This window comes from Bufo bufo, chromosome 2 (assembly GCF_905171765.1).
Source record: "Bufo bufo chromosome 2, aBufBuf1.1, whole genome shotgun sequence".
Lineage (NCBI taxonomy): Eukaryota > Metazoa > Chordata > Amphibia > Anura > Bufonidae > Bufo > Bufo bufo.
In genome coordinates, this window is record NC_053390.1 from 212,974,668 (window position 1) to 213,001,319 (window position 26,652).

General features: G+C 42.3%; 1 protein-coding gene across 6 annotated transcripts in view; it reads right to left on the reverse strand.

Annotated features, from left to right (window-relative positions):
* The window catches only part of KDM2B (lysine demethylase 2B), a 237,367-nt gene that overhangs the window by 137,957 nt on the left and 72,758 nt on the right, over positions 1–26,652 (reverse strand). For all 6 annotated transcript variants that reach the window (XM_040416126.1, XM_040416124.1, XM_040416125.1 and 3 more), the window contains one exon: positions 9,040–9,133. In XM_040416126.1, coding sequence (XP_040272060.1) covers positions 9,040–9,133 — 94 coding nt within the window. The remainder of the gene's footprint in view (positions 1–9,039; positions 9,134–26,652) is intronic.

A 26,652-nucleotide genomic window follows, 5' to 3' on the forward strand; every position in this document is an offset into this window, starting at 1 on the left:
GTGTTAGAATGGCCCAGTCAAAGTCCAGACCTAAATCCCACTGAGAATATGTTAAAAGACTTGAAAATTGCTGTTCACAGACACTTTCCATCCGATCTGACTGAGCTTGAGCTATATTGCAATGCAGAATGGGCAAAAATTTCAGCCTCTAGATGTGCAAAGCTGGTAGAGACATACCCCAAAAGATTTGCAGCTGTAATTGCAGCGGAAGGTGATCCTACAAAGTATTCACTCAATGATGCTGAATGCTAATGCATGACGCACTTTCCAGATTTTTATTTAATAAAAACCTTTAAAAACCATGTGTCATTTTCTTTTCACTTCACACATACCTGCTACTTAGCGTTGGTCTATCACATAAAATCCTAATAAAATACATTAAAATTTGGTGGTGTAACATGAAAAAAATTTGAAAAAGTTCAAGGGGTATGAATACTTTTTCAAGACACTGTCTCTGCCTCCAGGTCCTTTAGATAGGAGAGACTTTATATCTTCAGTAGAATACAGGGATATACAGAAGAACATGGAGGATAGAAAAGGGAGGGTACTGAGAGCTGCCAGGATGAATCTAATTGGTGAGGTCATCCTGTAGTTCAAAGGAAGTCAGCCACAGGGGAGAGACAGAGTTCCTGTTTACACATTAGAGCAAGGAGTCAGACTTGAGATCACATGACCAGGTTCCCAAAATGTAAAGGTCCAAAATGTATGGATATAAACGTACGGGTATAACAAATTACACTGCTAAAATACTTGGGTTGTTTTAACAATATATGTAAAAAAAAACAAAAAACAGTGCTTCTTTAAGACTCCATTCAGACGTCTGTAAAGTGTTTTGCGGATCCACAAAACACGGACAGCCGCAATGTGTGTTCCGCATTTTGCGGCCCGCACATTGCCGGCACTAATAGAATATGCCTATTCTTGTCCGCAATTGCGGACAAGAATAGGACATGTGAATAAACTAGAATAATGGGCGAGCACACTACATTTGTATCATCCAATGCATAAAATTTAATTAAATCCAATAGATAAACACGTGATACAGATAAAATTAGTCACACAATGAAATAAAATACAGTAAAATATCTAAAAACAATAGGCTTGGATTAGTTGCACTTCAATAAATGCCACAGATGAGTAATTAGCACAGTATGGTGAAGTCCAATTAATAGTGTGTAGACCAAAGTGTCATATAAAGGTCCATTAATATGATAAGAAATCTTGAATTCTCCTATCCAGGAGATCTATGGTTGCAGGTCTATTGCATGGGTAATGCACCTGTAGTATATGCTGGTATTATAGCTCCAATATGAGGAGAGAGTATCCTCTTCCAGTCTCTGGCCGACTGCTTTAAGTGAACTCCTGTATAAGACCTTAGGTGCTGATTTTTATGCACCAGGCTGTATAATGTTGCAAAGTCCCGTAATCACTGTGGGTATAGCAACTAATAAATACCGTGCTTCTTACCTCCCTCGTGGTGGACGGGTTGTTTCCAGCGTGAGTCGGGCGACGCGGGATACTGCCGGCGTCTGGCTTCGTTCAGCTGCAGCTGACTTACCCGAAGTCTCACGAGATTTCCAAGCGGGATTTCGCCCGGCACGGCAGGGAGGACACAGTGAGTCTCCGATATATTCCTAGTTATTGAAGTCCTTCAATTCAATTTACAGCATGGCCATGCTTGTGGACGTGGAGGTGCTTTAATTACAGGTATGCGATCCGGCCCATACGCGTTTCGGGAACTCTCCTTCCCTTCATCAGTGGTGCCCCTGTAGTATAATACCAGCATATACTACAGGTGCATTACCCATGCAATAGACTTGCGACCATAGATCTCCTGGATAGGAGAATTCAAGATTTCTTATCATATTAATGGACCTTTATATGACACTTTGGTCTACACACTATTAATTGGACTTCACCATACTGTGCTAATTACTCATCTGTGGCATTTATTGAAGTGCAACTAATCCAAGCCTATTGTTTTTAGATATTTTACTGTATTTTATTTCATTGTGTGACTAATTTTATCTGTATCACGTGTTTATCTATTGGATTTAATTAAATTTTATGCATTGGATGATACAAATGTAGTGTGCTCGTCCATTATTCTAGTTTATTCACATTACCTTTTGAGGGTGGGTGTCCCTCACATTTGGGCTAGCAGCACCTGTTCCACATTTCCGCCTTGAGTGAGCCACCATCCCATTGTCTGTATATTTTATTGCAAGAATAGGACATGTTCTATTTTTTTCGGGAATGGAATTGCCCCATAGAAATGAATGGGTCTGCAATTCAGTTCCGCAAAATGCGGAATGTAAATGCGGAATGTAATTGCGGACGTGTGAATGGACCCCAAGGGTAATATTAATGCTACAGCATACACAGACATTTAACGCACCTGGCACTTTCAAGTTTGAGGAAGACCCTTCACAAAGTGAGGACTATAAAGCAGGGCTGTGGAGTCGGAGTCAGGGGAAATTTTGGGTACCTGGAGTCGGAGGCGGCAAACAATGCACCGACTCCGACTCCTACTAAATTTAGATTGGAATAAAAAAAAAAAAAATCAAGTTTAAATGTCCCAATTCACAAAAAGTTATAATTAATGACTTCTCTACTGTAAGAATAAAGACCAATGCATGCAGTGCCTCACGTAACCGCAAAACGAACACGTTAAGTGACCGTGAAGAAGCATGCTTTTCATGTGCTTCACTATATGGCACGCAACGCACAATTAGGAGCTGCAATACTTATACTTTCCATAGTGTTGTGTTCTGCTTTTACAGGGAACGCAGCGTCCATGTGTAACCTAGCCTCTCACTGATAAGGGATTAAATAAATATGTCTTTTGCAGGACTAGAGAGTGAGACACTTGTATAAGTGAAGGGAATGGAGGGCCAATAATTCAAGACTGAAGCTGTAAACCATTGGAAAAACTGCTGTCATTTAGCTAAGGCTATAAAAACTTGTAAACTCCGATTGTTGGCTTAAACTTTAAACATGACTATGGGATTCTCCTAGGAAAATCATGTTTTACAATAAATGCCCCTTCCTGGATCCGCTCACTGCCCTATCTTCAGCAGCAGATAAGCACACAAAGGAGAAAGCAGCAGCCCAACTACCTCTCTGCTAGAAGAGCTTAGAAGAACTTGGTGGAACAGCTTCTTGGATTCAACTGCATATCGCATATTAATACAGAGGAGTCGGAGTCGGGGAGTCGGAAGTACATAAAACTGAGGAGTCGGAACATTTATCTACCGACTCCACAGCCCTGCTATAAAGACATGGTTTGAAAAGCTTGGCGTGAAGGAACCTGGGTGACCTGCACAAAGCCATGACCTCAACCCTAGCAAACACGTTTAGGAAGAACTGTAATATGCTTGTGAACCAGCCCTCCTAGTTAGCGATCACTAATGCTCTTTTGGTTGAATGGCGCCCAAACCATATTACAGATCACTGTTTTGCAATATGATGTTCAAGAAGCTCACAAAGTCATGAAGGTCAGGTGTCCACATACTTTTGGCTATATAGTGTATATACAATGTTAAGGAATATAGGTGATGAAAGAATAACTTTTCTGTATATAGAAGTATATTCAATCACATTCAATCTGTTATGTCACTCCTATAAGGGTTATTACACGCAGTGCAACATGCCACGCTGACCTGCGACAGCCAATGGACACGTGATTTTGCCGCACAATTGTGCAGTCAATGGTGTGGCCTGTGTCACATTTGCTATATTTTGATACATGTTTTTCCATAATTTTTTGAAATGAATGTCAATTTATTTTTACAAAACAACCAGAAAGCCAAGCAAAATTGGCACATGATTCATTTAGTGTCCATATTAGACTAGACTTGGATCTCCAGAGGCTCACACAGTGATCTAAGTCTGATTCAGTGGAACCAGTGGACACTAAATGTGCCTGTGCACCAAAGCATCATTAGCCATTTTATGGTACACCATCCTGTGCAATAAATCTAAAAGCAGGCACCCTCTATATAAAGTGTGGAACTGGCTATGGGTGTGACTTCTACCACTGCACCCCCTATAGCTAAGCTCCCTGAATACACCCTGTGCGTTTTACTCCATCCCATATGAAAATATGGTTTACAGACAACAAAGCTATATAAAACATATGGGCCAGGGGAAGTAATATTTACAAAAATGTGAGGGGTGTACCTGTCACGTTGAACATGATGTCTGAGCAGAAGGCAGCATCTTATAAGGACAAGCTGATCTGATTGATATATATAGATTTATGGGAAAAGATTCACTATAACCTGTATTACATTCATTAAAACTCCTGCTCATTCTGGGCTTTGAAGTCAAGGAGGCGGTCCTATCAGTGATTGACAGCTATCTCTGTATACACAGTAGAGGGAAGGCCGTCGGTCACTGATAGGACCGACTCCTGGACTTCAAAGCCCAGAATGAGAAGGAACTTAAATGAATGAAATACAACTAATAATGAATCTTTTCCCATAAAACTATACATCAATCTGCTCAGCTCCTCCTGCTTTATAACATGCTGACTGCAGATTACTTTACATTTTTATGGTGACAGGTTCCCTTTAGGGTACATGCACACGTTCAGGATACATGTGCGGAGAATCTGCACAGAAATCCGCAGGTGTTTGCAGGCAAATCCGTGCGGTCAATCCGCATCAATCGGTGCAGATTTGCATGCAGATTTTCCGTATACGAATTTTACTAAGTGAATGAAGAAAATCCGGTCAGGAAAAATAAAATAAATTGACATGCTGCGGATTTTAAAATCCGCACTGCAGGTCAAAATCCGCGCGAAAAAAAAACAAAAACAGAATCGTGTGCATTCAGAATTTCAAATTCTCATAGAATACAATGTACATGACCTACGGTGCGGATTTTCCACACGCAAATCCGCACGCAATCCTGATTGTGTGCATTTAGTCTTAAAGTACCCTAAATTACATAATATACAGATGCACTGCAGTATTAGGGTACTTTCACACTAGCGTTTTTCTTTTCCGGCATAGAGTTCAGTCACAGGGGCTCTATACCGGAAAAGAACTGATAAGTTTTATCCCCATGCATTCTGAATGGAGAGCATTCCGTTCAGGATGCATCAGGATGTCTTCAGTTCAGTCGTTTTGACTGATCAGGCAAAAGATAAAACAGCAGCATGCTACGGTTTTATCTCCGGCGAAAAAAAAAACTGAAGACTTGCCTGAATGCCGGATCCGGCATTTTTCCCCATAGGAATGTATTAGTGCCGGATCCGGCATTCAAAATACCGGATCCGTCCCTCTGGCCTGCACATGCGCAGACCGGTGAAAATGTGAAAAAAAAATACAAGACGGATCCGTCTGTCCGCATGACAAGTGGAGAGACTGATCCGTTCTTGCAATGCATTTGTGAGACGGATTCGCATCCGTCTCACAAATGCTTTCAGTCACATCCAACTGACGACGACGGAACTGCCCGCCGGATCACACTGCCGCAAGTGTGAAAGTAGCCTTTTATGTATTATATGAGGGATCAGATCCTAATGGAACATGAAAAGAACAGTAAAAATAACACCTTTTTTGTTTACAAACATCTCTATGTATATAAAAAAAAATATATACATATACATAATGGATATCTATCATGATGACCCATACAATAAAATCACAGTAATTATCTCGTAGATGAATGTCTTAAAAAATATATATATATGCCAAAATTGTTGTTTTTTCTGTTCATTCAACCTCTCAAACTGCAATAAAAAGTGCTAAAAAAGTTATATGTACCCCCAAAACAGCAATGAAAACTACAACTAAGGGTCCATTCACACGTCCGTAAGTGTTTTGCGGATCTGCAAAACACGGACACCTGCAATGTGCGATCTGCAATTTGCGGACTGCACATCACAGACACTATAATAGAAAATGCCTTTTCTGGTCCGCAATTGCGGACAAGAATAGGACATATTCTATTTTTTTCAGGAACGGAATTGCGGATCCCGAAAATGCGGATTCCCATCTGTTCCAGCCCCAATTAAAAGTGAATGGGTCCCCAAATTGCGGAACAAATGCGGACCCAAATTACGGACGTGTGAATGGACCCTAAGGCCGGGTTCACATCACTGTTTATTTTTATAGATCAGAAGAACGGAAAACTAAACGGACCATGTATTTTAGGCATCTGTTATGCTCAGTTATGCACAATTTGCATCCATTTTAGCCATTTCCATCTGCGATCCATTATCTTAGATAGGAAAAAAAAAAAAAAAAAGTCCTACACTAAGTATTTTTTTTTTCAGCTAAAATAATGGATAGCAGATGGAAATAGCTAAAACTGCTACAAAAAGTGCAAAATTTAGCATAATGGATGCCTAAAATACTGGATCCGTTTTTATGTTTATTTTTCTGTTCTTCTGACGCACCAGAAGAACGGAAAACCAAACTGTGATGTGAACCCCGTGAAAAAACAAGCCCTCTTACAGCTCTGTCGGCAAAAGATGTGCTTGGTCTTTCAATGTGGCTACACAAAAACAAATTAGGCTACTTTCACACTGGCGTTTTGGTTTCCGTTTCTGAGATCCGTTTCAGGGCTCTCACAGGCGGTCCAAAACAGATCAGTTTTGCCCTAATGCATTCTGAATGGATAAGGATCCGCTCAGAACGCATCAGTTTGCCTCCGTTCCGTCCCCATTCCGCTTTGGAGGCGTCCCTCTGACAAAACTGAGCCAAACGGAACACAACAACTGACAATAGAAAACTGATCCGTCTCCCATTGACTTTCAATTGTGTTCAAGACGGATCCGTTTTGACAATGTTAAAGATAATATAAACTGATCCGTTCTGAACGGATGCATGAGGTTGTATGATCGGTGTGGATCCGTCTGTGCAGATCCATGACAGAAAGTAGCCTCATCTTAATAGAATGCTATTTTTTGTGCTGCGCTCCTGACACATGCGACCTCCTGCGCGATGAAGAGGAGCGAGCCTTGAGCCCCAAGCCCCACCGGGGTTGCGGCTACCGATCCCCCGCCCGCGGCCGTATATTCAGTTCTTGAATTCAGCCACATGGCCGACAGGTACCAGAAGGGCTGGGGAGGCTAAGGAACCCCCAGTTTAGGGGGGTTTAGCAGGGCATCTAGACGAGGAAGGAGAGGAACATGCCCCCCGATCTCGGCTTCCGCCTTGGTCCAAAAAAATTCCAGAGACCTCATCTCTGCCCCGTCCATTATTGGGACAGGAAAAAACACTGGGGTGGGGGGGAACTTTTAATCTCTCACTATTTCCTGTCCCAATAGTGGGCGGGGAGACATCCTCCATGTGGTGCTGTTATGGAGGACGTCCTGGAAAACAGCATTGCTCGCTGTGCTACACCTCTTACACACAACTGTATTTTGGATCAGTGTGCAATCCACATTTCGCATTAAGACAGCACATAGATGTCATCCATGTGATGTTCACACACGTGTCCATTCTGCAAAATATAGAACATGTCCTATTCTGCAAAATATAGAAAATGTCCTACTCTTGTCCATATTACAGACAATAGTAGTAGTAGTTTCTAGTAATGGAAGTGAAAAAATGTGTATGGCACACGGAAGGTTTCCGAATTTTCAGGACCCACTGTTTGCAGACCACAATACGGACACGTGTGCATGAGGCCTAACTTCCATTCACACTGTGAGACGGGAAAAACCCTTAAAATGAACTGAGTAAGCCCACTGAGGGGGCCACAATATGGATAGTGATACGAATGGGATTTTATAACACCCCCCCATTCCCTTGATGGTTTGAACATTTATTCTGAAGTACTGATGTGATATTTTGTCAAACATTGTCATCTTAATGTGCATTATTGCTACGTTTATTATTGCTAACTTTATTGTTTAGACTTGTGTGGATCTTTTCTTGATACTGGACGTATAACAAGGGAGGCTAGAACACATATCATAGTAGCTTTTTTTAGTTTATTTTAAAATTTGCCGCCAAGCCAATAGTACTTGTAAAGCTCCTGGGCTCTCTTCAAAGGACTTCCAGTTGCCATTTGTCAACTTCTGCATGGACTGGGTCACCTGAACCACCGCACCCAATGTCTGACCTCCTCGGTGATGTATCAGCAAATGGCAGGTCACTATTAAATTACGTGCCTCTTGGGTGGGTGGGGGGGCACCACCGCTGAGGCCAGTCACTGATTGCAGCGAAGCATATGAACCAGTCTGTGCAGAAGTTGACAGACGGGGACCGGAAGTCCAGTAAAGAGAGCCAGTATATGTAGCCAATAACCACATGTCAAAACACACACAGTGTTGACATAAATTACCGCGGTTTTTAACCGTGCAACAAGAACAAGTGAAGCAAATAAAAACCATGAAGGGGATTCATCAAGATCAGCGCAGGCTTAGTCATAAATTAGGAGCATCCTCCAGTATTCTGTGCACATAAACAGAAATCTACAACAGCTCAGAGCTGGCTTAGATTTCTGGCTTTATTTGCGGATAAATGAAGATAAAATTAGTCAAGGCTGCTGGTTCACTTCTCCATCCTGCCCTTGTCACTACCTTTAAAAAAAAAAAAAAAAGGTGTCGAATTAGGCGTAAAAACCAGGAAATGTGACTTTAAAAAAAAAAAGTCAAGTTAAAAAGTTGCGCTACTTTTGAGGCGCAAAGGAGATGACATATCTCCCCCTATGTGCTTCACATGTACTTAATGCATGGCCAAAAACCATGGCAATTTGTGGTAAAGCATAGGAGTCTACTCCTGCTTGGCACAAATTGCTTAGAGACCTAGCAATCTCTGCCAGGCAATGTAGTATGTGTGTATTTAACCAGAAGGGATGAGCCATTTTACACACAGCATAAGCTAAATTACAGCAGATCAGGGGAGATAAGGGCATTAGATCTATAGGATACCTGATTGATATGAAAACATATCTGGTGATAAATGAATGATAAGCTAGCAAGTTTTCAATTCATTCATATAGGTATATTAATAATCCCTCATAAAATGTCTTCTGCTTCTATAATCAAACAGGACAATACACGTATCATAGACTTGCCTTTCCACCGCGTAAAACATGGTACCAAACAGACGTCCCTCCAAAATCAATATGAAAGTCTGTGAAACAGCCCTTGACGCTCATCAAACAATACCTGTAAAATATGTTCTGTTAAAGCTCAACAAGAAGTAAGCAGGGTTTTTGTCACAATATATATAGTTTATTTAAAATGGCTGTATTTTCTACAGTTTCTCTTGTACGGAAAATTTCACATCTGTCACTGACTATTGTAGGTTGCTAAAAAACAAACAAAAAAGTATAATGAATAGATGAGGACTAGTCATGTCTATGCATCACCCAGCAGGTGAACTGCAGTGAGTATAAAGATAAAAAATTGCTGATTGAACACTGCATCCTTTTTTATGCAATAATGTCGTTTTTAGAAGTGGTCCAAATTCCCTTTAAAGTATGATGCAGTCCTTCAGGGCAGTCTCTGAGTTGATACTTATTTTGTAAAAGGCAGGGAAACTATTAAAATAATAAAAAAAAAATATATCTACTTACAATTCTGGGTCGGAGCTCAGAGGCTCCCTGCCACTGCAGGCATGACTTGCCTGTATACTGCACATGACTACTGCAGGCAACCACTGGCCTCAGCAGTATATGGCACAAGACCAATCACCTGCAGTACATGGGAACAGCACCGCTGCAGTCATGAAAAACAATCCCGGGAGGAAGGATTAGAGCAGCGGGATTCAGAACGTCAAAGTTATATATACATTTTTCATATCAGAACCTGGATCTAAATACTTTTGGAATTGCATGTAATTAAAAATTTAGGATAGCCACTGAGTTATTCAATAACATGTACCTGTTTATTAACGCTACCTGCTGTCTGTTTTCCTCAACGTTCTGACCCCCTTGCTGAGGTGGACACACATGCTCATTTCCTTTGTTCAACTGCCGCCAGCTCTATCTTCTGTTATGTGAGCAAGGGCAGACCCCCTAAGATGCCAGCTTGGAAGACAAGTGGCAGGACAATTGGAGCAATGAATGGGGAGATCTCTGGATCCATGTGAGGTACAGGGCCGGTTACAGTTTTGGTAGAGAGAGATCGTCATGTACTATTTGATGTCTGATTTTCTCATTTTTTACATTAATCATGGGATAACCCATTAAAAAATAATTCAGACAATCCCTCTGATATTATTAGGCGATATTCTGCATTTAACAACATTTCATTTTAATCTACATAAATATTTTAGTTACTCCAAACTGGAGTAAAAACCTACAATGAATTGTGCTCTGTGAGCTTGGCCAGTTTTGGCAAATGTGTTGCTCTAGAAGTGTTACAGGGTTATGCTCCCCAAACGCAGAGCTTCTACATAGGACATACCAGTAATGCGCATCTGATGGAGAATGCTTTTTTGTTAGTTTTTGGGTTGGACAAAGCTGGTTTCACACAGAAAAAAAAGCCGCTGCAGTTTTTTTGCAGTGTTTGAGCCAAAGCCAGGAGGGAGGGAGGGAAGGAAGGAGGAAGGAAGGAAGGAAAGAAAGATCCACCTCCAAAATATAAAAATAAAGACTTCCGCAGCAAATCCAGGTAGTAAAGAAGTAGAAAAAAGGCTTTATTCACCAGGCATGCGACGTTTCAATCCCATTGAGAGGATTGAAACGTCGCATGCCTGGTGAATAAAGCCTTTTTTCTACTTCTTTACTACCTGGATGTGCTGCGGAATTCTTTATATATATATATATATATATATATATATATATATATATATATATATATATATATATACATACATATATATACATACACACACACACACACACACACACACACACACACACATGTTGATTTTTAGATAGTGGTGTTATTTTTTTTTGTATCTGCAGTAAATTTTTATACTGCAGTGTCTGCACGGATGCACCAAACGTCAGCTTGCATGCGTTCTGCAGCCCTGAGCACCAATAAGTACCTTTTTACTGGTCGCTTTTGTGCTCAATTTTCAAATTAATTTTTTGTGTAAAAAATACATGTTTAGTGTTAAACAGAAATCAATTTTAGGTAGTGTTAGGGTACTTTCACACTAGCGCTTTTCTTTTCCGGCGCTGAGTTTCATCATAGGGGCTCAAATCCGGAAAAGAACTGATCAGTTTTATCCTAATGCATTCTGAATGGAGAGTAATCCGTTCAGGATGCATCAGGATGTCTTCAGTTCAGTCTTTTTGACTGATCAGGCTTTTCAGAAAACCATAGCATGTTGTATTTTTACCTCCTGCCAAAAATCCTGAACACTTTGACTGAACGCCGGATCCGGCCTTTTTGCCATTGACTTGCATTAAAGACGGATCCGGCGCCGTGTGTTCCGTCAAAACGGATCCGGCTTTTGCATGTTAAACCCGAAAAATGTTAAGTCCATAAATGGCGGCTCCATTTTTTCCAATGCATTTTTTCATTGTGATCAAAATCCTGATCAGGATTCAAATGTAATCCGTTTTCACGCGTTTTTCCGGATCCGGCGGGCAGTTCCGGGGACTGAATTGAACGCCGGATTCAAACAACGCTAGTGTGAAAGTAGCCTAAGTGTAGATTTTTTCATGCACCTAATATCTGTGTGCGTGCATGAGTGCGTCTTGCACCTTCTGAGCGCTGAACAGAAACTTACATTTTTCTGATCGGTCTGCTCAGTTTACTGAGCAGATGTTTTTTTTATCGTGTAGTTATATCTATCTACATAAATCTCTCATATATAATATATATATATATATATATATATATATATATATATATATATTATATATACACACATACATACATACATACATATACACACTGCTCAAAAAAATAAAGGGAACACTTAAACAACACAATGTAACTCCAAGTCAATCACACTTCTGTGAAATCAAACTGTCCACTTAGGAAGCAACACTGAGTGACAATCAATTTCACATGCTGTTGTGCAAATGGGATAGACAACAGGTGGAAATTATAGGCAATTAGCAAGACACCCCCAATAAAGGAGTGGTTCTGCAGGTAGTAACCACAGACCACTTCTCAGTTCCTATGCTTCCTGGCTGATGTTTTGGTCACTTTTGAATGCTGGCGGTGCTTTCACTCTAGTGGTAGCATGAGACGAAGTCTACAACCCACACAAGTGGCTCAGGTAGTGCAGCTTATCCAGAATGGCACATCAATGCGAGCTGTGGCAAGAAGGTTTGCTGTGTCTGTCAGTGTAGTGTCCAGAGCATGGAGGCGCTACCAGGAGACAGGCCAGTACATCAGGAGACGTGGAGGAGGCCGTAGGAGGGCAACAACCCAGCAGCAGGACCGCTACCTCCGCCTTTGTGCAAGGAGGAACAGGAGGAGCACTGCCAGAGCCCTGCAAAATGACCTCCAGCAGGCCACAAAATGTGCATGTGTCTGCTCAAATGGTCAGAAACAGACTCCATGAGGATGATATGAGGGCCCGACGTCCACAGGTGGGGGTTTTGCTTACAGCCCAACACCGTGCAGGACGTTTGGCATTTGCCAGAGAACACCAAGATTGGCAAATTCGCCACTGGCGCCCTGTGCTCTTCACAGATGAAAGCAGGTTCACACTGAGCACATGTGACAGACGTGACAGAGTCTGGAGACGCCGTGGAGAACGTTCTGCTGCCTGCAACATCCTCCAGCATGACCGGTTTGGCATTGGGTCAATAATGGTGTCGGGTGGCATTTCTTTGGAGGGCCGCACAGCCCTCCATGTGCTCGCCAGAGGTAGCCTGACTGCCATTAGGTACCGAGATGAGATCCTCAGACCCCTTGCGAGACCATATGCTGGTGCGGTTGGCCCTGGGTTCCTCCTAATGCAAGACAATGCTAGACCTCATGTGGCTGGAGTGTGTCAGTAGTTCCTGCAAGACGAAGGCATTGATGCTATGGACTGGCCCGCCCATTCCCCAGACCTGAATCCAATTGAGCACATCTGGGACATCATGTCTCGCTCTATCCACCAACGTCACGTTGCACCACAGACTGTCCAGGAGTTGGCAGATGCTTTAGTCCAGGTCTGGGAGGAGATCCCTCAGGAGACCGTCCGCCACCTCATCAGGAGCATGCACAGGCGTTGTAGGGAGGTCATACAGGCACGTGGAGGCCATACACACTACTGAGCCTCATTTTGACTTGTTTTAAAGGACATTACATCAAAGTTGGATCAGCCTGTAGTGTGTTTTTCCACTTTAATTTTGAGTGTGACTCCAAATCCAGACCTCCATGGGTTGAAAAATTTGATTTCCATTTTTTAATTTTTGTGTGATTTTGTTGTCAGCACATTCAACTATGTAAAGAACAAAGTATTTCAGAAGAATATTTAATTAACTCAGATCTAGGATGTGTTATTTTTGTATTACCTTTATTTTTTTGAGCAGTATATATATATATATATATATATATATATATATATATATAAATTTTAGTTAGGTAGTGCTAGTGTACATTTTTGCACGCACAAAATATCTATGTGCGTGCGTCCTGCTGAGCGTAGTGTATATATTTATTACGTTAGGTAGTGTTGGTGTAGATTTTTGCACACACGCAACATCTTTGTGCGTGCATCTTGCAATTTTTTTTCTACTCCTTTTCTCTATATTTCAAATTTATTACAAGTCTTCATGTGTGAAAACACAACATACACACCCCCTCACACAAAAAATATAAAAGACTTACATATTTCACACCCCAATAAAATAAAAATGTCCCGTCTGTCCCAACGAGTATACTCAGCTGAAGCGGCATATGCCATGCTTGCCTCCGATACGGCGTCCGCCAGTGAGGGAGAAGAGGATGCCACTTTTCTCTACTCCTCTACCCCCTCATCATCATCCGCTAAGGAGGGAACCCTCTAAAAGGCGCCCCAGAACAACGGCTGAGGCAGCCCCCCAGAGTGAACCCTTATGGACCCCACCCCCTGACGATTATCATCCCCAAATTCCGGATTTTGAGGGCAGCTCCGAAATACAGATTGTGCGGGCTTCACTGAACTAGATTTTTTCCAAAATCTTCTTCTCTGAAGATTTTGTAAATTTAATGGTGGCCCAAACCAATTTATACGCCCAACAATTCATTGCTCAAAACCTTACATCGGCATACGCTAGACCCCAGTAAGTGCAGCAGTGATGATGAAGTTTTGGGGACTCGTGCTGCATATGGGCATTGTAAAAAAAAAAACAAAAAAAAAAAACGGCAATATTGGAGTTCGGACATTTTCTACCAGACTCCAATTTACAGTAAGACCATGACCCGGAATAGATTTGAGTCCATTCGAAAATTCCTACACTACAATGATAACTCAGTGCACACTCCAAAACGACCCAACATTTGACCGTCTGTTCAAGGTTAGGCCTGTCATTGACCACTTTAAACAACAAACAGGTTTGCTGAGGTGTACAACCCAGATAAAAGTGTCAGTGTAGATGATTCTCTATTACTTTTCAAAGGGAGGATTAGGATTCCGTCAGTACCTGCCTAGCAAATGGCCAAGGTATGGCATCAATATTAAACTTTGAGAGAGTAGCTCCGGGTACACCCACAAGTTCCGCATTTACAAAGGGAAAGATTCCCGGATAGAACCCCCAGAATGCCCCCCATCCTAGGAGTTAGTAGGAAGATCGTGTGGGACTTACTGCACCCACTGCACCTCTATGTGGATAACTATTATACCAGCATAACCCTATTCATGTCCCTGTCAGAGGTACTGTGGCTTGCGGCACAGTGCGCAAAAATCAGAGAGGCCTCCCTAGATCCCTGGTAGGGCAACCACTGAGAATGGGTACACATTGTACAGATGGGAATGTGCAATGCGTACATGCTATTTCAATCTGCAGGCCACACAGGAACTTTCCTTCAGTTCCAAAAGGTGGTTATCAAGGCCCTAATTTTTCAGCCAGGCTGGGGAGGGTTCCAGTACTTCAGAAAGTCATGGTGCCCGCGTTGTACCGGGGCAACATTTTCCAGGTCAAGTCCCCCAGACAGCAAGGAAGGGAAGGACCCAAAAAAGATGCATGGTGTGTTCCAAAAGGGGGATAAGGAAAGACACCATTTACCACTGTGAAACCTGCCCTGAAAAACCTGGCCTCTGCATGCAGGAGTATTTTAAAATCTACCACTCATCCATGGAGTATTAATTTAATTTCATTCACGATGTACCTTGTCGTTTTACCTACTTATATCTCTGATTTAGTCCGCATAGCTTACAGATCCACTTTTCACTAACCACTACATATTTATTTCTGTGAAACACCTGTTTGGTCAAAAGTGCCCTTTCCACCCCTTAAAATGTTCGTACGGGAGTGCTCTTTCCGTAATTGGGTCACTTCTTGGGGTTTTTCATTTCTGGGGACCTCAGGAATTTTTTGAATACGACATGTCTGCCAATTCAGGCCTGTTTGCCTACTGAGTGCCCATACAGCAGGCTACAAGCACATGGGGAGGAAATGGGGAACACATACTGGGGTGCATTTTCTCCTTTACCCCTTTGTGAAAGTGAAAAATTGGGGTCTGCTAGTAATTTTTCATGTTCACAAATGTGTGCGTTGAAATCCTTTAACAAGTGTTTCTGCCTTCTGTGAGACACCCGTTTGCTGAAAAGTACCATTTCCACCACTTAAAATGTTCGTACAGGGGTGCGCTTTCCAAAATAGGGTTCAATTCTTGGGGTTTTTAAATGCGACATGGCACCTAAAATCAACGTCTGGCAATTCAGGTCAGCAAAACCTATATTTTGCGTATGACTCTAGAGCCCTGCTGGGCGCCCATACATCATTTTTTGAGCACATATGGGGTGTTGCCGTATTCGGGGGAAAATGGGGAACAAAATAAGTGGTGCATTTTGTCCTGATACCCTTTGGGAAAGTGAAAAATGTGGGTGTAAAGCAACTTTTGCTAGAAAAAAAATTAAATTTTTCATTTTCACTGCCAAGTGTTTACTAATTCTAGGAATTAGGAAAAGTGCTCACTACACACCTTGAAAGATTCCTTGAGGGGCTAGTTTCCAAAATGGGGTCACTGTAGGGCTACCTTAGGGTGTCATTATATTCGACATAGCTCCCAATTACCATTCCAGCTAAATCCGCCTTCCACTCTGAAGCCTGCTGTGCGCCCATACATCAGTTTCTGAGCACATACTGGGTGTTTCTGTAAACTCCAGAATCTGGGTAATAGATTTTGCCTTTTGTTTGTTTGTTATCCCTTGATGTGTTGCAGAAAAAATGGATTACAATTTAAAATCTGCTATAAAAAAAAAGTTAAATTTTATTCCCATTTTCCTTCAATTCTCGTGGGACACCTAAAAGGGTAAACAAAGTTAGTAAAATCGGTTTTGGGGTGTAGTTTCTAAAATGGGGTGATTTAGGAGTGGTTTCTAATATGTAAGCCCCACAAAGTGACTTCATAACTGAACTGGTCCTCAAAAAATTGGGTTTTGGAAATTTTCTTAATTTTTTTTATATTTGCTTCTAAACTTCTAAGCCTTCTAACATCCCCAAAAAAATTTAATGTCATATTCAAAATGATCCAAACATGAGTAGACATATATGGGGAATGTAAAGTAATAACTATTTTGGAGGTATTACTATCCATTTTAAAAGTAGAGAAATTGAAATTTGCTAATTTTTTATTTTTTTTCTAAATTTGGTATTTTTTCTAATTAAAAATTTAATATTTTAACTCAAATTTACCACCATCATGAAGTACAATATGTGACGGGAAAACGGTCTCAGAATGGCCTGGTCAAGTAAAAGTGTTTTAAAGTTATCAACAAAGTGACACACATTTGCTAAAAATAGCCTGGTCCTTAAGGTAAAAAGTGGCAGGGCCCTGAAGGGATTAAAGGGGTATTCCCATCACAATGATCACTGTTAAATCTGTTAATGATTTGACAGTGATCATTTTTCTAAATACATCATTTTATTACCCAATTCCCACCCTTTTTGAGAAAATAAGTCCCCTCTTTACCCGATTGTTGTCTTTCGTCTCCCCTTATTACGGCTACCCCTCCTGTCGAATCCCGCCGGGCCTCGCGTGCGCAGAAGACTAAAGATTCTCTCGAGGCCGGGCAGCACAATGTCCTGAACGTGCACGATGACTTCTTCCTGGCCAGTATAGTACAGAGCCGCGAACGCGCACGCGAACGGCGTATGCGCCGGTGTGCACATTCAGGACATTGCCCGGCCGGGAGAAAAACTTCAGTCTTCTGCGCAAGCGCAGCCTGACTAGGAGAAGACGTCAATCAAGCACCGCCGAATCCAGGAAGTGAACATCGCGCTGGACGAAGGTAAGTATGAAAACTGAAGATGGGAATACCCCTTTAATTATTTTATGCAGTCAAATATTTTCCTTTTTAAAGAGTCACTGTACTTAGACACAATTTAATTTCATTTAATAGAGCATGGTGTAAATAAAACATTTCTAAACCACTTCATTTAAAAATATGCCTGCAAAACTGTAAAGTCATGGCCATTAGGAGTCTCATTTCCACCTAATCTGAAATCCAAGATCTGTCTCTAGTAACAGGCAGACAGGAGATGGAGAGGAAGTGCAGGAGGAGTGTCAGTGCTGGCTGATAAAAGAACAGCTTCTAAACTGCTTCTGAATTCACAAGAGCATCTTGCTTTTCTATTAGGGTTGTCCCGATACCACTTTTTTAGGACCGAGTACAAGTACCGATACTTTTTTTCAAGTAGTCACCGATACCGAATACCGATACTTTTTTTAAATGTCATGTGACCGTTTTGGGGGATCTGTGGATCTGTGGATGACGCACTGTCATGTGGGGGATCTGTGGATGGCACTGTTATGGGGGACCTGCGGATGGCACTGTTATGGGGGATCTGTGGATGGCACTGTTATGGGGATCTGTGGATGGCACTGTTATGGGGGATCTGTGGATGGCACTGTTATGGGGGATCTGTGGATGGCACTGTTATGGGGGATCTGTGGATGGCACTGTTATGGGGGATCTGTGGATGGCACTGTTATGGGGGATCTGTGGATGGCACTGTTATGGGGGATCTGTGGATGGCACTGTTATGGGGGATCTGTGGATGGCACTGTTATGGGGGATCTGTGGATGGCACTGTTATGGGGGATCTGTGGATGGCACTGTTATGGGGATCTGTGGATGGTGCTGTTATGGGGGATCTGTGGATGGCACTGTTATGGGGATCTGTGGATGGCACTGTTATGGGGGATCTGTGGATGGCACTGTTATGGGGGATCTGTGGATGGCACTGTTATGGGGATCTGTGGATGGTACTGCTATGGGGTGGGATATCTGTGGATGACATTGTTATGGGGTGGGGGGATCTGAGGATGGCATTGTTATTTGGTGGGGGATCTGTGGATGGTGCTGTTATAGGGGATCTGTGGATGGAACTGTTATGGGGAGGATCTGTGGATGACACTGCTATATGTCATCCACAGATCCCCCTCAAAACAGTGTCCCCCAATACACCGGGCCCCGCCGCTCACCGAAGTATTTATAAACGTGAATCCTTATCCTGTTGTTAAGTTGAACTAACGCTGCCCTCTCCCATGTTCCCCTGTATCTCCACAGCACTTACTTAAGCTTCCATAGCAGGCAGAGCAGACGGCACCAGTAACGTCACTCACTGACGTCGCGCGCCTGCTCCGCCTGCTTCACTCATAAAGTGGGCGGAGCAGGCGCTCGACGTCAGTGAGTGACGTTACTGCTGCCGTCTGCTCTGCCTGCTATGGAAGCTTAAGTAAGTGCTGTGGGGATACAGGGGGGACATGGGAACATGGGAGAGGGCAGCGTTAGTTCAACTTAACAACAGGATAAGGATTCACGTTTATAAATACTTCGGTGAGCGGCGGGGCCCGGTGTAAGAGTACAGTGACTGCACCGGGCCCCGCCCATAGTTACGCCCATAGTATTCTATTTATGTATCGGGGCGGGGTATCGGCGGCTGAGTACCGCCGAGAAAACTCGGAATCGGTCCCGATACCGATACTAGTATCGGTATCGGGACAACCCTATTTTCTATAAGTGTGATTCCCCCCTCCTAGTGGAAAGTAGGGTTGTTCCGATACCAAAATTTTTATTTGGTTTCGATACCATAAAAAAGTATTGCGATACTTGATACCACGCGAAAAAAAAAAAAAAAAAAAAGCTTCCTGGCTGCCATGGTAACTGATCGGAGCCCCAGGATTACACTGCTGGGGCTCCGATCGGAACTGTCACTGCCACTGCCACCAATGAGGAGGAGGGGACCCTGTGGCCACTGCCACCAATGATTTTAATACTGGGGGGTTGGGGAGCGCACTGCGCCACCAATGATTTTAATACTGGGGGGTTGAGGGGAGGGAACGCACTGCACCACCAATGATTTTAATACTAAGGGGGTTGCGGTGAGGGGGCGCACTGCGCCACCAATGATTTTAATATTGGGGAGGTTGAGGGTAGGGGGCGCACTGCACCACCAAATGTTAATATAATAAACATTTAATACAGGAGGCGGGTGCGGCACCTGAGGGGTTAACTGCTGCTAATCGCAGCTCCCCGCCAGCACCCGCCTCCGGGATTTGCATTAAGCATTTACTTTTATTGGTGGCGCTGTGCGCCCGCCCCTCTCTCATTAGTGGCAGCGGCACAGGGGTGGAGGGAGAGACTGCTTCCTTCTCCCCTGTGCTCAGCTGCTGAGGAGAACACGGAGCATGCCGAGAGCAGCGTGCTCCTTGTTCTCTGATACTAGACTGTGCAATAGCGAAGCCTAGTATCGAAAAAAGGCAAATCCTGGTATCGAGGTCGATACCAGGCAAAAGTATCGATTGGGTATCGAAAATTCGATACCCGAAACAACCCTAGTGCGAAGTAAGGGAAAGGATGTTACATCAGTACAGTGCTGCTTGTGAGAGAAATGCATCTAACTGTGCAGCTGGAGGAGAATAATTAGGCTGATAAGACATTAGAGCTATTCCTTCACAGGTATAAAATTGTACAAAGCAACACAGTCATTATGCAAACTTTTATTTTATTTTTTTTAACTCAGGTACTCTTTAAAGAAGTGCTCCAGGAGTTTTTTTTTTTTATATATATATATATATATATATATATATATATATATATATATATTATAGTGCCAACTCAACAGCACTATTCTAGCAGCATTTCATTATTTGTTTCAGTGGCATCCATACATCTTGCTCCAATTGATTACAGGTAACAATATCTTTTGATCCCCAGTCTCACCACCAAGTTGAAAGGAAGTCAGTCTCCCTTGTGTTTGGGAGTTACTACATCATTAGCTATTAAATCTCTTCTCTCTCCGCATCCATGCCCTATTCTTGTTCATATTGCAGACAAGAATAGTTATTTCTAGTAATAGGAGTGAGAAAAAGATGGAGTGCACACAGAAGGTATCCATATTTTGGGGATCCATGATTTGCGGACTGCAATATGCGCGCAGTCATGTGCATGGGGCCTTAAAAAGGGATTGTGTCTCTTCAGTAAGTGGCATTTATAATGTAGAGAAAGTTAATACAAGCCACTTACTAATGTATTGCGATTGTCCATATTGCTTCCTTTGCAGGCCGGATTCATTTTTCTATCACATTATACACTGCTTGTTTGAATGGTCACAGACCACCCTGCAATCCATCAGTGGTGGTAGTCGTGCTTGCACACTATAGGAAAAAGCAATAGCCTATGTGCGCTCGCACGGTCCTGGCCACCAGAGAGGCTGATGCTTTTTCCTATAGTGTGCAAGCACGACCACCGCTGATGGATTGCAGAGTGGTCATAACCATGGAAACGAGCAGTGTATAATATGATGGAAAAGTAAATCCAGACAGCAAAGGAAACAATATGGATAACAATATATTAGTAAGTGCCTTGTATTAACTTTCTCTGCATGATAAATGCAGCTTACTTAAGTGAGATATCCCCTTTAAGTGGAGGTTTGATGGAACTTCCATTACTATGCACATGCAGTCTGTAATGTGGCATTTGATAGAGTATGCCACATTCATAAGGAATGGATCAGATAAAACAAAAACTTTATGAAATCAGAGGCATATGATGGTATAACAGGGCCTATAGAGGTCTATAGGCACTATATAATGTGCCTGTGTGCACAAAGTCTCAGAGAATGTGCAAATAGCCTCAAATGTCCTCTGGAAATGGGAACAGAGAAGATCTTGAATTGCTTGAGAACCAAACATTTCTGGCATATCCTATCCATCTGCAATAGATGCCTATAGTCAGAAAATCCCATTCATTTCAGCAGTTTCGATGTCATATTAATATAAAAAATATATCTGTCCCTGTCTAACCACATTTGTACATCTCTTGCTCCTCTGCTGGGTTACAACCACCGAACAAAACACTGCATGGTTGCTTCATGCAGCACACTGTAAAACTACAAGTAAATCACATGACATAATAAAATTACTGTCAATGCAGAGAGAAAAAGACAGCAATATGCTGCATTTGATGGCAGAACAGTGTTTTATGGAAGACGCACACAGCGATTTTTGTATGCAATTACACAGACATATTAAATTTAACTTGAAAATCTGCAGAATCCCAATGCACATCCTACCTGAGATAGAAATGCTAAAGATCAAACAGTTCTGTCCTAATGATTGGAAAATCACTTACTGCGTGACGGGAGAAGAAAACTCATTTCTAAAGAATGAATGTTTCCAAACACAGCGGCAGCTATACATAAAATCTTTATTTCTCATGCAAAGCTAAAAAGATTAAGTCACCGGCGTTCATCAATCACTCTTAATTATCTAGGATGCAAGAACAGCCGAATACTTGTACCCTCCACCACACAAGCCAGTAAATTAACACAGTGAGGATTAGCCCTCTGGAGCCTCCATTACCTCTTTGCAGCAGATTGGTCACAAATGCCTTGGAAAGAATCCACTTAGCTGTGGCTTCACCCACCTCCTCCCCATGCACACGAAGATGAAAGATGTCAGCAAAATGCAGACACGTGCATGGTCTCTGGAAACAAGAGGCTGGCGCAAATCAGAGACACCTCCAGTACATCAGCGCTGGCTGCCTAGCAACCACATTCAGAACGGGAATTGATTAAATGATACGCAATGCTGTCAGAAAGACAGTATTAGATGTTCTAAGCATTTAGGTCTCTGCATACCACAGATATGGACCGTACACAGTGGAGACACAAAACTCCAAATGGAAAAATGATTGCCCTTTACAAGAAGGTCATTAAAACATATTGTTCTTTTGAGTTTTTTTTTGTTGTTGTTGAAGGAACCTGTCAGCACACTTTTCCAAAACTGAGCCAGTTCCACATGTGACTGGGATCAGAGATGACTGGGATCAGAGTTATTTAACCCCTCAGATGTCACAGGCATTAGCAATCATGGCATATAAGCAGTTAGAAGGAGCTCCCTCTGTCCTCCAATCGGCAAAATCTTGGGATTCCAATCAATTGTGAAGGCTCTCAGGCCTGCCATAGCAAACTGCCTGTTAAGCTGTGCCTGCATCAGGGCTTAAAAAGGTAGCCAGTAAAAATGCCATAGACTACAATAGTATTGCAATGTATGGTATAAGAGATCATAAGAATGCATAGTCAAGTCCCCAAAGGGAACTAAAAAGGACACTGAAAAAAAAAAAAAAAATAATAATAATAATATGTAAAACCCACAATGTCTACAAACTCTAAATCACCCACATTGTCACGCATGGTGAAATATTTTTGGTTACCTCATCCACCCCCCAAAAAAAATTTGGTCCACGACCAAAAAGTTTTGCGTACCCTCAAAAAATGGTACCAATAAAAACTACAACTTGCCCTGAAAAAAAAAAAAACAAACAAAAAAAAAACAAAAAAAACAAGGCTTCATGCAGTTCTCTAGACTGAAAAAAAACGTTGTTAAAACAAAACCTAAAAAAAAAATATGGATCCATGTGAGGTACAGGGCTGGTTCTAGCTTTGTTAAAAATGTATTGTCATGTACTATATGAGGTCTGATTTTCATTTTATACATTATTCATGGGATAACCCCTTTAATATGCGGACAGGTTGCAGAGTACCATCCTTTCCAGCCAAAAAAGATTTAGGAAATGGACTCTCCAAGTCTAGGATTTCGATTTTTTTATGGATTTATGTGAAATCATGAGAATTTGTCAAAGTCCTCAATAGCCTGTAAAACCACTAGAAGATTCATGTTTGGATTTCGAAGAAAAAGTAGGACGCTGTAAGCAAATAATGTTAATTTCTTGACCCATAGGGCTCATTCAGACGGCCGTATGCTGTCCACAAAAATTATGATTTTTTTTTTTTTTTTTACGGACAGTTCTGTTTTTTGCAGACATGCTGATAACATTCCACATTTTTGCAGACCCATAGACTTCAATGGGGTCACGTCCTGATTTTCACTGACAAGTATATGACATGTTTTATTTACTTTTTTGCGGAGCCATAGAAAGGAAGAAAAGGGCCCCACAGAAGTGAACGGGTCTGCATCTAATCCGCAAAAAAAAACAGATCCGCATTTTTGCGGACAGCATACGGCCGTCTGAATGAGCCCTTACATGAATTACCCAATGTAACAGAGTCTTTCAAATAGTGAGCTAAATGTTCTATAGCTAGGTCATACAAAAGGAGTGATAAAGGGCCAACCATGCAGTGTTCGCTTGCAAGGGAGCAACAGAAAAGTTCCTAAAATTTCCCTTAATACCTATGCTATCTAACATCCCCAGCAAGGGCCATTTGACGTCATCAAATACCTTTACAAGGCATCTAAGGCAATAAGAGAAGGTTACTTTCCAAACAGAGTGACCTTTCAAAGGCAGGAGGAATACTGCTAAATGATCTGCAAGACAAGATTTTAGACACCAATTTCAGCCTAAAGGAACTGGAGTCAATACCATCCTTGCCCGGTTTGGGAATTATCCCAAGAATTACTACTTTGGAATCGTTTGGGATCCTTCCAGTGCTTAGAATATCATTAAAACAGAAAACATGGGAAATCTGTTCCACCAAGACCTTTCCATATAAACCATTTGGACCATAGTAACATATTTTATAAAGCCGAAAAAAGACATTTGTCCATCCAGTTTGGCCTGTAATCCTGCAAGTTGATCCAGAGGAAGGCAAAAAAAACAAAACTGTGAGGTAGAAGCCAATTTTCCCAACTTAAGGGGAAAGAAATTCCTTCCCGACTCAAATCAGAATAACTCCCTGGATCAACGACCCCCCTCTAGTAGCTATAGCCTGTAATATTATTACGCTCCAGAAATACATCCAGACCCCTCTTGAATTCCTTTATTGTACTCCCCATCACCACCTCCTCAGGCAGAGAGTTCCATAGTCTCACTGCTCTTACCGTAAAGAATCCTCTTCTATGGTACAAACCTTCTTTCCTCCAGACGCAGAGGATGTCCCCTCGTCACAGTCCTGGGGATAAATAGATGATGGGAGAGATCTCTGTACTGACCCCTGATATATTTATACATAGTAATTAGATCTCCCCTCTATCAACTTCTTTCTAAAGTGAATAACCCTAATTTTTAAAATCTTTCAGGTTACTGTAGTCCACTTATTCCAGTTATTACTTTAGTTGCCCTCCTCTGAACCCTCTCCAGCTCTGCTATGTCTGCCTTGTTCACAGGAGCCCAGAACTGTACACAGTACTCCATGTGTGATCTGACTAGTGATTTGTAAAGTGGTAGGACTATGTTCTCATCACCGGCATCTATCCCCCTTTTCATGCAACACATTATCTTCTTGACATTGACAGCAGCTGCCTGACACTGGTTTCTACAGCTTAGTTAGCTAAAATTCCTAGGTCCTTTTCCATGTCAGTGTTACCCAGTGTTTTACTATTTTGTATGCAAGAGTGATTTGCATTATTCCTTCCCATGTGCATAACTTTACATTTGTCAGTGTTAAACCTCATCTGCCACTTCTCTGCCCAAGCCTCTAATCTATCCAGATCCATCTGTAGCTGTAGTGTCCTCTTCAGTGTCAATTACTTTACACAGTTTAGGGTCATCTGCAAAAATTTATATTTTACTGTGCAAGACTTGTACAAGATCATTAATAAATATATTGAAGAGAATAGGTCCCAATACTGACCCCTGAGGTACTCCACTAGTGACAGTGACCCAATCTGAGTGTGTACCGTTAATAACCACCCTCTGTTTTCTATCAATCAGCCAGTTACTTACCCACATACAGACGTTTTCTCCCAGTCGGAGCATTCTCATTTTTTTATACTAACCTTTTATGTGGTACAGTGTCAAATGCTTTAGAGAAGTCCAGATATACGACATCCATTGATTCGCCGCTGTCCTGTCTAGAACTTACCTCTTCATAGAAACTGATTAAATATGTTTGACATGACCGATCCCTCATGAAGCCATGCTGATATGGCGGTATTTGCTCATTTTCATTGAGGTACTTAAGATAGCATCTCTTAGAAAACCTTTAAAAACTGTTTACCCACGACAGATGTTAAACTTACCGGCCTATAGTTTCCAGGCTCTGTTTTGGGGCCCTTTTTGAATATTGGCAACACATTTGCTATGCGCCAATTAGGGCTGCAGCTAACGATTATTTGAATAATCGATTAGTTGTCGATAATTTAATCGATTAATCGGGAAAAACACCAAAATTACAAAACAAAAGAGGTTTATATGATTTTACTTGAAAAATTATGTTCAAAGGCCATATTAAAACAAATTGTGGGTGGCACTGCTATGGGGAGGGGGATCTGTGGATGGCACTGCTATGGGAGGGGGATCTGTGGATGGCACTGCTATGGGGAGGGGGATCTGTGGATGGCACTGCTATGGGGAGGGGGATCTGTGGATGGCACTGCTATGGGGAGGGGGATCTGTGCACTGTTATGGGGAGGGGGATCTGTGCACTGTTATGGGGAGGGGGGGGATCTGTGGATGACACCGATATGGAGGATCTATAGATGACACTATATAGCATCTTATGCTATATGTGTCATCCACAGATCCCCCCTCCCCATAACAGTGCACAGATCCCCCCTCCCCATAACAGTGCCATACACAGATCCCCCTCCCCATAACAGTGCCATACACAGATCCCCCTTCCCAGAACAGTGCCATACACAGATCCCCCTCCCCATAACAGTGCCATACACAGAGCCCCCTCCCCATAACAGTGCCATACACAAATCTCCCTCCCCATAACAGTGCCATACACAGATCCCCCTCCCCATAACAGTGCCATACACAGATCCCCCTCCCTATAACAGTGCCATACACAGATCCCCCTCCCCATAGCAGCCCCGGCCCCGCTGCTCACAGCAGACTATTCTGGCAGTAACTTACTCAGCGCATCTTTATTACCTTACAATGAAGCTCAGGTAACAGGCAGAGCGGGCGGCGGCGTAACGTCACTCACTCACGTGACGCCCCTGCTCAGCCCACTTTATGAATGAAGGAGGCGGAGCAGGCGAGTCACGTGAGTAAGTGACGTTACGCGGGCCGGCCGCTCTGCCTGTTACTGGAGCTTCATTGTAAGGTAAAATAAAGATGCGCTGATTTAAAGTAAACCGCCCTCATAGCAACGAAACGGCGATTATTCGATAACTGGATTTGTCGACAACGAATCCAGTTATCGAATATTATCGAAAAAGTTGATTAA